General features: G+C 33.6%; 1 protein-coding gene across 1 annotated transcript in view; it reads left to right on the top strand.

The window, feature by feature from the left end:
• STXBP5 (syntaxin binding protein 5) overlaps positions 1-12,412 on the top strand; it is a 202,835-nt gene that overhangs the window by 28,043 nt on the left and 162,380 nt on the right. Inside the window, exons 3-4 of the mRNA XM_017877616.1 lie at positions 4,222-4,303; positions 8,424-8,524. Of these exons, the coding sequence (XP_017733105.1) occupies positions 4,222-4,303; positions 8,424-8,524 (183 nt within the window). The remainder of the gene's footprint in view (positions 1-4,221; positions 4,304-8,423; positions 8,525-12,412) is intronic.

The following is a 12,412-nucleotide window of genomic DNA, read 5'->3' as shown; positions in this document are numbered from 1 at the left end:
CCCAGTCAACCAGAAAAAGCCATTTAAGCAGCGAGATTAATGCTTGTTTTGAATTTGATATATACTACTGTAAAAAACAAAAAAAGGTTTTACTGGCTCTGGCTTTTGTTTCTGCTCATGTGTCCTGAACACCTCTTCCTGCTTATTCGTTAATTGCTAGTTTTATCATGTTATTTTTTTCTGTAATTATTTCTTTTTCTCCTATTGCTTACATAGAGGGTCGTGACTAAATTACAGAGCCTTGTGTTCAAAGACTGTGCTCCTGATCTGTTTTAACTTTGTCTCGTACATCTCTTCATAAATACGCCAGTGATAATGGTGCTTGTCTGAACATGGACCATGAGTCTAGCTGTGCAGGAATTATCTGACATGTATCGTGGGTCAGATAAATTAACTGGTTTGCTTTAAAAACAAGAACTACTAGTGGGATTAGGTAGTTATCATAGCTCTTGTTAGTCAAGCAATAGAAAAATTGAGGGCAGAAATTGTACCTGAGATAGGAATATTGTATTATCGTCAAAAGAATACATTGAAGTTTAGAGTTACAAGCTAAGATACAGTGACAGAAAAAGATACTTACCTTTCCCTACATATATAAAAGAACAAATACTAGAATAGTAGGTGAATATTTCCTCACTTAATAAATTTGCGGTAATGTTCAGTGTATAATCTTTTGGTTTTTCTTCATTTTAGTTTCAGACATTTAATTTTTTTCATTTAATTGTGAACATAGCCACAGTAAATGGAAATCACTTACTAAGCAGGTCTTCATTACAGTGTTTGACTTTTTAAATAAAAATGTTAACTCGGTAATGTCAGTATTAGGAAGAATCATGTGTGCAAGGAATAATAATTATAGATGTGAAAACATATGAATGTTTTGTGATCTAATAAATTCAGTGTTGACATTTTCTTGTATTATAATGGTATGCCCACTGTCAGGGAACATTTAGTTCTAGCCAACATGGTGAATAATACATTGTCTTAAATAATGATAGTGGATACCACTTGGTAAGTACACTCTATGTGGTTTAATCCTCACTGAAGTTCTGCAAGCTAGTCTAGATAGGTCTTATATGCATTTTATAGATTAGATAGTTAAGACCTGTAATAATTCTCTCCAGATCACAGCATCTAATAGCAGAGCTGGCATATGAACTAACTTGAAAGTAGAGGTCTTCAAGTCTCATTGTGCCTCAGATGGTTCCTGTGGCACAATAAGTAAATAAATAATAAATAAATGAACAAACAAACAACCTACTCAGGCATCTCCTCTGAAAATTTGGGTGTAGCAAGTTTGCAGTGGGGCTAGAATTCTGATAAACTACCAGGATAGGGAACTACTTGCTCTGAAATTTGTGTCCTTTCTGTGTTAGTTTTTCAAGATTACATGTATCATTATCTATTCTTAGAACTTAATTTAAAATTTTTTGTTATGAAGTAATAATGTACAAATTTTTCTTCCAATCCATGGGGCAGTTTTGGTGGTAGGACCCCTTGGGGCTAGCTGCATCTGTATAGTACTGCCTTATTTACAGGAAAAAGGGAATGAAATAAGTAACTTTGAGAAAAAATCATTTCTCTGAGCCTTAGAAATGTCACCTGTAAAACATGAATAATAACTACCTTTCAGAATTAGTGTGATGATTAGGTGCAATTATGTATTTAAGGCATAGTGCCTAACCACTTAGTAGTTACTCAGTAAGTGGTTCTTATTGTTTATTAAGAAGTTATTTTTATCATGTTAGCTAGAAGTTAAGGAACTATGTTATATCAATTTAAAAGTACATTTTTTGTTTAGAGTAGTGTCATACATAGACTAAGAGTAAAACCGCTCTTGACCTCTGTGTAACTGACTTCCTAAATTTATAGACATTTTCATTCTTTTGGAGAAAACATTGATTGACGCCCATGGCAATTTGAAATTTCAACACCAGTAAGCTATTTCTTAAGAAGGCTCAAATTAGTAGACCTGTTGCTTATTCTTTACTTACCAAGAATCAGTTTTCTGTATTCCCAATCTTTTATGTCTATTGTATAATCAGGTAAATCACCTTAATATTCTATAAAATGATGAAGTACAAATGTCAGAAGAGACATTTTAAATAAACATCTAAGATGAATGCGTTTAAAAGACTTGATGAAAGTCAGTCACTTAAAATTTCCCTCCCAATTTGGTGTGGATACCTATAATGACTGAAAAAGAAATAGTAAGACTGTATATGAATGCTGTACTCGTATTGTTTGACATTATCTTTAAAGTTCCATTTAAGAAGTTAAACTAGAAATCTTATACCTGGGTAGTGATAGCTATGTTTTACTCAAGAAAAACAACTCTGATTTTTAGTTAATAGATTCATACTTAAAGAAAATGTCTTTGCCTAATATCAAAAGATTAGCAGTATTGTGTATGTTTTGTGATAAAATAATATGTAAGGTAAGTATAATTATTATGATTTTCTACAGTACTCACTTTCAAAAAAAAAATCAACTTATTCTTTGATCCCGATCTAGTCTCAAAAGAGAGGTTTGACATTCATGTAAAATGGGAATTATAAAATATGCTAATTTATGCCAGAAAGAATAATTTAGCTGAAGAGATAAGAATTAGACTCAGTATACTGGGTAGAAGGGCAGGTTCTTTTTCTAAAGAAAGAAATGAGTGAACAGATATACAGATTTTTCTTTTTTATGGCCTGTCATGGTGTGATTTGCACATTGCCAATACTATTAATTTGAAGTCTAGTTTCCTGCAGTTGTATTTGAGCAACTGGTATAGCAAAAATACTACTACTACTGTTACTACTACTGCTACTGCTACTACTACTACTACTGCTACTGCTACTGCTACTGCTACTGCTACTACTATTATTACTACTAACAATAATTCTAGGTGTTTAAAGAGGAGGGTACTATGAGCTAAACATACTCAACCTGTTAATTTATAAAATTTATAATTAATTGCTAGTAATAAATAGAAAAAACTCTTGAAAATGAGTACCGTCTAGAAAATTTCTAGAAATCCAAAGGAAAAAATCATAGCAAATAGGAATTAAACCTATGGCACAATTGTTTTCATTAAGAACTTTGTGGCATGTATTAATAGAATGCAGAAACAGACTGTACCTGAATGTGAATTTATATACCGGCAACTATAATTTATTAAATCCCACCAAAGTTTATTTTTACATTTTGCTTTTTACTTTAGGGTAATATTTAATAACTGGCAAAATGAGATTAGTTTACAGCTGATTAAAATGACTACCTTCTTATTTCAAGTTTATGAAGGTAAAATGCATATAACAGTGCCTGGCACATAGTGAGTTCTACAAATGTACAGTTTTTTTTTTTCTGTTCTGTTTTGATGTTTTTACTCAGCATGCTTTATTAATTTAGAGTGTAGACTCTGGAGCCAGAATGCTTCTTTATATTCTATTTTCGCTACTTCTAGTTGTGTGACTTGAGACAGGTTAGTTAATTTCTTTGTACTTCAGTTTCCTCATCTGTTTAAATGGGGGAAAATAACATATTCTTCATGAGTTATGAGGATTAAATGAGTTGATATAGCATTTTCATAATGCCTAACACGTGAAAAATGTTATATAAATATTTGCTGTTATTATTGTATGCCAATTCATTTTAATCAGTATCCATGCCTGTTGTAAAAGATGGACACATTCATTTGGTGAAACAAAATCATGTGTCAATTAGAAACATAGTTATGTAGTTCTTCATTATATTTTAGCCTTACTTAAAATTACATGGCAGAAATGAAAAATGACAGTAAAAAGATTACTGTTCCGAAAAGCAACATTCCAAAATGACATTTGCCTACTTTTCAGATTTGTTGTTGACTACAGCAAAATTGGATGTTCTGTAGATCCAACCACCTTTGTCTTCTTTTTGTTATTTTAAGATGAAGAAAATAATTTGGGCCAGCATAAAATGTATTACCTATATATTATCTTGTTTTAATATATTGCTGATGTTAATAATTCATTTTCTTCTAATTTGCTTATTTTGTTTAAACCTGTAATTTCTGAGACTTTTCAACAGAAACTATTAGATGGATGTGTAACAAACCTAGCTCTAAATCTCAACTTCAGTAAATAGCCTGTATTGAATATGAGGTCATTGGAATATTTATCAGCCTATTATATAATTTACCAGTTTCAAAAAACCAAACAAATACCATAAACTCCTTAATGGAATTAATTACAGCTTTGGTCGTCCAGGAGTGGAATGTTATTGCCAGCATGACAATGGAGCTGCAGTAATCCAGCTCCAGTTCCTGATTAATGAGGTTAGTGAATTGTTTTAATCATTTCTACTTATATCTAAAGTAGGACCACATCTAGTCTCAGATTTCTTACATGCGTTCACATTTTATTTAAATATTTGAACAAAAATTAATTTATAATCAGAAATAGTAATTCATTTTAAAGTAGCATCATGAACAGTTACATAAATAATGTAAAATGTTTTCTCAAGACAGTGTTGTAAACTGAATGGCCTAAGGTAAACGTTTTTGGTAAAACATGCTGCGTTTAAATTTTAAGGGATACTGAATACTGGGTAACATAGAAATCTATATTAAAATATTTTTTAAAAGATTGAGCTTATTACAAATCAAAGAATGTGCGTCTTTAATGAATTGCTTTGAAATGCAACCAAGAAACCAACATTCATTCATTAGAAAGTTGTTACTGCCCAGAGTTCTTAATTAACACACAAATGTGTCAATTGCTTTAAGTAATTGACGTTGCCTTTGCTTTTGAAAGTATAGAAGGAGCTAGAGAAAACAGCATTTTATCAGCATAGGAAACACGGTTTTTGCATATTTTAAGAACATACCAGCAGCTCTGAGAATAGATGTTTACTGCAAGTATTGATAGGGAAAACTGGTCGTAGAAGGAAGAAAGAGAAATTGCTTCAGAAAAGGCTCTGATCTCCTTAAATATGAGGATAGATTGTGGACATTAGTTTAGTCCATAAACCCTTAGGCTCCGTGGAATAATTTCTTAAATGTATGTGAGAGAAAATAAATTCCTGAATACCTATGGCTTTTGATAAATGTTTTATTCATACCAGAGGATTTAAGAAAGGCATCTTGGGTGTAAAAAGATAATTATGACAACATAAAACCTCCATAAAACTATAATCCAAATAATTTGCAATTGTCTAGATTTTCAAGGTCAGCGGATGTGTTTTAAAACCTTCAGTATCCTGTATAGAAGTGTATATTAGGCATTTTAAAATGTTAAATTTTTAAAAATTACAATGTAGACAGTTGTTGAAGCCATATATGAAGACTCAGATTATTTTTCCTATTTTAAAGAATGTTTTATTATGGAATCATTATACTCATGGTTAAGTTCAAAAATAGTTTCAGAGAGAGCTTGTGTACCCTTTTAGCTTCTCTCAGTAGTAACATTTTATATAACAATACTACAATAGCAAACCAGGAAAATGACATCAAAACAATACTATAAACTAGACTATAGACCTTTATTTAGATTCTCCAGTTCATATATGGACTCATTTGTGTGTTTGTGTGTGTAGTTCAATTTTATCACATGTACAGATGCATGTAAGGACTACCACATCAAGATACAGGTCAGTTCCTTCAGCACTAAGGGAAGGAATTCCCTCAGAAATAAAGAAGTGCCTTCAACACTAAGGGAATCCTTTTGTAATTGAATTCCTACTCACCCTCAGTCCCTGGCAACTATTAACCTGTTCTCTCTCTCTTTTTTTTTTTTTTTTTTTTTTTTAAGATGGAGTCTCACTCTGTCACCCAGGCTGGAGTGCAATGGCGTGGTCTTGACTTACTGCATCCTCCGCCTCCCGGGTTCAAATGATTCTCCCGCCTCAGCCTCCTGAGTAGATGGGACTACAGGCGCGTGCCACCACACCCAGCTGATTTTTGTATTTTTAGTAGAGACAGGGTTTCACTGTGTTGGCCAGGCTGGTCTCTTAACTCCTGACCTTGTGATCTGCCCGCCTCAGNTCTTTTTTTTTTTTTTTTTTTTTTTTTTTTAAGATGGAGTCTCACTCTGTCACCCAGGCTGGAGTGCAATGGCGTGGTCTTGACTTACTGCAACCTCCGCCTCCCGGGTTCAAATGATTCTCCCGCCTCAGCCTCCTGAGTAGATGGGACTACAGGCGCGTGCCACCACACCCAGCTGATTTTTGTATTTTTAGTAGAGACAGGGTTTCACTGTGTTGGCCAGGCTGGTCTCTTAACTCCTGACCTTGTGATCTGCCCGCCTCAGTCTCCCAAAGTACTGGGATTATAGGCATGAGCCACCATGCCTGTCCTGTTCTTCATTTTTATACTTGTGTTAAGATTATTTTTTAAAGCAACACTGGAGCCAATGTTAATAAAATACGGCAGATCATTTACTGTACACCTAAATTTTAGAAATCTTAAATTTGTGCTGTTTTTATTCATATTAAGTATTCTTTTTCTCTTCAATAAGATTGATCATAGACTTCTTTGGAAGGGCAATTTTTTTTTTTGACCTGCTTAAATGTTAAATTATAAATACATAAAGGTAGTTTTTTTGTTGTTGTTGTTTTAAAAAGTGGAAATCTGACAATTAGGTGCACCTGTTTGCTTTCAGATTTGGAAAACTATATACCATATAGGTGAAGGAGCCACCATAAAAAGAAGTTAGCTGTTATTGCTATTTTGGCTCTATGTCCTCTCTTCTTCCTGGAGATTTTAAGATGCGGTAAACATACTGAGAAAGAGGATGACATGGCCTTTTATTTGATGGAAATAAGAAAGAGCAGTACAAATCTTTGACACCCTAAATCTTTTGAGTTTCTCTACTTCAAAGTGATCTAGATAAGACAATGCTTTTAGTGAAATGGAGAGAATGTGGACATTATGTATTTCTGCTTTCCAGTTGTCATGTCCTGTCAACAGAAGTTACACGCTAGGGTAACCCTCATAGAATTTTGAAGATGGAAAGGAGTTAGAGAGATAATATAAATCTTGTCCTGACAGCTGTTTTAATTCTTCTGAGTAGATGAGAAACTCTTATTTTGAAAGAGGGAGACTTTACAATTTCTTACAATAACCTAAAAGATTGGTCTTGCAAATCTTTTTTGAAATTAATGTAAATTCTGCATGTTTCATCTCTTGTCTTACTCTTCTCTCAGTTCTTGATGATAGATTTCTAACTCCTTTGAGGAAAAGCATTCAGATGTCTTAATAAATCAGCTCTAGTCTAGAGAGTCTTAATTTTATTCACAATTGTCACATTGCATTTACAATTTTGTATCAGTATCATCTCTAGAGGTTTTTCAAAGTATTCTTGCATAGATCTTTGCTCTGTGTCTTCAGCCATTTTCTGTTGCTACAACTGAACACCTGAGTCTGGGTAATTTATAAAGAAAGAAGTTTATTTATTTAACTTTTGATTCTGGAGGCTGGGAAGTCCAAGACTGAGCAGCTGCATCTGGCTGACTTCTAGTGAGGGCCTCATGCTGCCTCATAACATGGTAGAGAAGCAGAAAGGGAAGCTCATGCATGCCAGGAGAGGAAAGAGGTCACCCTCACTTTATGACAACTCACTAGCAAAAGAACTAATCCAGTCCTGTGAGGGAAGGAACTCCCTCCCTCTCTGGAGATTGCATTAAACCCTTCACAGAGGCAGATCTTTTATGACACAAATGAGGGATGGTTCACCACCTCTCAACACCACTTCACTGGCAATTACACTTCAACATGATGTGTTTTGGCATTGCAAACCACATCTAAACCATAGCACTCTGGAAATTCTGATTTGTTGGGTTTGGGTGAGAATGAGCCACTTAAATGATTCTCAAATACTGCCAGGCTTTTTCTTCCCTATAAATAATATTTAGTTGTATCAGACATTTTAACATTCTAAATTAGTCAGTTTTCAAACCTTCAGATATAGATATTACAGTGTGCCAAATGCTATGTTTATTTTCCATACCATTCTAGTAGTAGAATTATGATCTGAGTATAGTACTTCCATAAGGATTTGTCTTAAGCTGAATGAAATGAGGGTGTTACTTCATATCATATTTTGCTCTGCTAATCAAGGAAGTATGTATAATAGTTACAAAGTAACTTACAGTCTGATCTCTAATGTTAAATAACTGGATGTTAACCATACTATTCCACTAGATCCTAGTATACTTTTGGCTTATGAGATACTAAATTATACTTTAAATTATTGAAGAAGTTAACATATTTACATGCATGTAATACATATGCACTTTTTACATCTGCTGTTTTGAATTTGAGGCAAATGTTTCTTAGATCTAAATCTGCTGGCAGAAAGTTTTGAAATTTGGGAAGGAGATATTTCTGGCAGCTATTGAGTAGACTTCATGTTTATAAAATGTATTATATATGAAATGTATTATTTTTGATTTTTAAGGGAGCTCTTGTGAGTGCCTTGGCTGATGACACCTTACACTTATGGAATTTGCGTCAGAAGAGGCCTGCCATACTACATTCGCTTAAATTTTGCCGAGAAAGGTAAGAATTCTCCCAGTTATCCTGTGTATAGGATATTTACTATTATGATATTTTCTTGAATTTCAGTCTTTGATTTTTTTGTGTGTGATGGACCTTATGCACAATCTAAAACTAATTCAAAACTTCAGAGGATATACTGAAAAGCAAGATTCCTTCTTTTTTAGATCCATCTTACTTTCTTCAGGCAACCACATAAATTTCTTTTGTGTCCTTCTGGAAGGATTTACAGGGTATATATAAAAGAAAAAATCTCTGTATATCTCCCCTGCAATGTTTTTTTTTTTTTTTTTTGCATAAAAGGGAAGCTATTACATATTCTTCCTGTAACTTGTTTTTACTTAACGTATCCCATAGATTGGCTCATATCAGCACATTTAAATCTTCCTGAATCATTTTCATAACTGCATAATATTCATTTTACTTTGTTGTGATGTCATGTTACCTATATGTCTTTGTCTACATATACAGGTATATCCATAAGATAAATTTGTAGAAGTAGATTAGTTTGGTCATAGAAATTTCTTCTAATATGACTTGTGAATTTGGGGCTTTGATTGGAAAAACTTTTTCACCCTAATTTTATTAACCATTGTCCTTCATATGTTTTGTAGTACTCTTTTTTTTTTTTTTTTTTTTTTTGAGGCATAGTCTTGCTCTGCCACGATATGGGCTCACTGCAACCTCTACCCGCCAGGTTCAAGCAATTCTCATGCCTCAGCCTCCTGAGTAGCTGAGACTAGAGCGTGTACCACAACACCCGGCTAATTTTTGTATTTTTAGTAGAGACGGGGTTTTGCCATGTTGGCCAGGCTGGTCTCGAACTCTGACCTCAAGTGATCTGCCCTCCTCAGCCTCCCAAAGAGCCAGGATTACAGGCATGAGCCACCATGCCTGGCCTTTGTAGTACTCTTAAAGTTTTATTTTTTATACTTAATCTTTGATTTATATGGAACTTATTTTGGTATGAAATATAAGTAAGGATATAGTCCCTTCCCTCAATAATTTGAGAGACATATATTGTTATTTTATATACACGTGTGGTTGTATATATGTATGTATATAATATATAGTTAGCATTAAAAGCACAATCTTTTTTTATGTATTTTGAGGAAATTTTTAAAATTTTGAATCTTATAGGAATACCAAAAGGGAAATACTTGATTCTTTTATTTTAATTTCTAAGGAAAAGTTGATTTTCTTAAGCAGCTCCTTTTTTCCAGTCAAGTTTTAGTTTTTAATGTCTAAAATTTTGACTAAAACCTGTTGACAATAAAGGCAAAAGAAGAGAATGTGAGAACAATCTAGTTATAACAAGTGTAATAACAGTAGAGGTAAGAAGTGTGAACTTAAAGTAGAGGAAGGAAACCTGTGAGCTCTAGGGCTTTATCTTAGACTCTCTTATTTGATTCTCATGACATCTCATGGAATTAGTGAGAAATGTGGTTTGGGAGGAACGATACTTGGAATAAGGCAAAGGGTAAAAAGCAGCATAGAGACTAGAGAGTTGGGAGATCTAAGGAAAAATAGGTATAATCACAGCGAAGTCATGACGAGGTAACTGGTGACTTTTTTGACATAGTAAGTACTTAGGAAGTATTTGATTGTTAAACAGAAAATGAGATATCTTAAAGTTTGTAGTAGTAGTCTTAGGTCTGTCTCTCTATTTCTAAGTTACTGTATTGTGATACCCAAAACAGGGAACTATATCACATTTCTTTGATTTTAACATGCACAGGTTTTAAATTAATAGACTTTATTTTTAGAACAGTTTTAGATTTATAGAATAATTGAGCAGATACTACAGAGAATGTCCATATACCTCATATACCACCCTCATTCCCCCAACTCATCCCCCGCCATGGTGTTCTCTGATATTAACATGCATTAATGTGGTAAGTTTGTTACAATTAATGAACCAAAATTGATACATTGTTGTTAACTAATGTTCATAATATATTAAGGTTCACTATTTGTGTTGAACAATTCTATGTATTTTGACAAATGTGTAATGTCATGTATCTACCGTTACAGTATCATATGGAATAGTTTCACTGACCTAAAAACCAGTGTGTGTCACCTGTTTATCCATACTTTTTCTCTAATCCTCAACCCCTGTAAGCCACTGATCTGTTTCCTGTCTCTGTAGTTTTTGCTTTTTCCACAATGTCATATGTAGCCATGTGTTACATAATGATGTTACACTCAATGAGGATTGCATATATGATGATGGTCCCAAAAGATTGTAATGGAGCTGAAATACTCCTATAGCTTAGGGATGTTATAGCTGTTGTAACATCATAGCATCTTAGTGCAATACATTATTCAAATGTTTGTAGTAGTACCAGTGTAAACTAACCTATTGTGCTACCAGTTCTCTAAAAATATAGCACATATAATTGTGTACAGTACATATTTGATAATGATAATCAATTACTATGTTACTGTCTTATATATTTATTAGAATATACATTTTATTATTGTTTTAGAGTTTATTCCTTCCACTTATTTAAGAAAAACAGCCTCAGGCAGGTCCTTCAGGAAATATTCCAGAAGGCATTGTTATCATAGATGATCGCTCTGTGTGTGTTACTGCCCCTGCAGACCTTCCAGCGAAACAAGATCTAGAGGTGGAAGACAGTGAGATTGATGATCCTGATCCTGTGTAGGCCTAGGCTAATGTGTGTGTTTGTGTCTTAGTTTTTTTTTAAAAAAAAAAAGTTTAAAAGTAAAAGTAAAAAAAAAAATTAAAATATAAAAAAGCTTATGGAATAAGGATATAAAGAAAAAATATTTTTTAATAGTTTTACAATGTGTAAGTGAAGGGTTATTATAAAAGAGTCAAAAAGTTAAAACATTTAAAATGTTTATGAAGTAAAAAGTTTACAGTAAGCTAAGGTTGATTTATTATTGAAGAAATAAATTTTTAAAAATAAATTAAGTCTGGACCAAGTGTCCAGTGTTTATAAAGTCTACACTAGGGTACAGTAATGTCCTAGGCCTTCACAGTCACTTACCACTCACTGAACTCACCCAGAGCAACTTCATTCCTGCAAACTCCATTCATGATAACTGCCCTCTAGAGGTGTACTATTTTTTAATCTATTATACTACATTTTTACTGTACCTTCTTATGTTTAGATACACAGATACTTAACTTTTGTGCTACAGTTGGCTACAGTATTCAATATGTAGTACATTGTGACATGCTTTCCGGGTTTCTAGCTTAGGAGCAAGAGGCTGTACTATACAGCCTATCTAGGTTTGTGTAAGTACGCTCCATGATGTTCACACAATGTTGAATTCACCTGCTGATGGGTTTCTTAGAACATAGCCATCTGTACGTGACACATGACTGTAGTTGGAATCATATGTACAACATGTAGCTTTTTTAGACTGCCTTCTTTCATTGAGCAATATGCATTTAATGTTACTGGTCTTGACTAGTCTTGTGGCTTGCTAAATCATTTCTTTTTATCAGTAAATTTCTTTTTTTTTCTTTTTTCTTTTTTTTTTTGCCTTTTTTACTTTTTTTTTTATTATTATACTTTAAGTTCTAGGGTACATGTGCATAACGTGCAGGTTTGTTACATATGCATACTTATGCCATGTTGGTGTGCTGCACCCATCAACTCGTCAGCACCCATCAATTCATCATTTATATCATGTATAACTCCCCAATGCAATCCCTCCCTCCTCCCCCCTCCCCATGATAGGTCCCAGTGTGTGATGTTCCCCTTCCCGAGTCCAAGTGATCTCATTGTTCAGTTCCCACCTATGAGTGAGAACATGCGGTGTTTGGTTTTCTCTTCTTGTGATAGTTTGCGATGTGGAGAAATAGGAACACTTTTACACTGTTGGTGGGATTGTAAACTAGTTTAATTTTTTATG

The sequence above is a fragment of the Rhinopithecus bieti genome, unplaced genomic scaffold (assembly GCF_001698545.2).
Source record: "Rhinopithecus bieti isolate Rb0 unplaced genomic scaffold, ASM169854v2 scaffold_10706, whole genome shotgun sequence".
Taxonomy (NCBI): domain Eukaryota; kingdom Metazoa; phylum Chordata; class Mammalia; order Primates; family Cercopithecidae; genus Rhinopithecus; species Rhinopithecus bieti.
The sequence above is the reverse complement of the archived record's forward strand: the minus strand, read 5'-3'. Positions and strand labels throughout refer to the sequence as shown.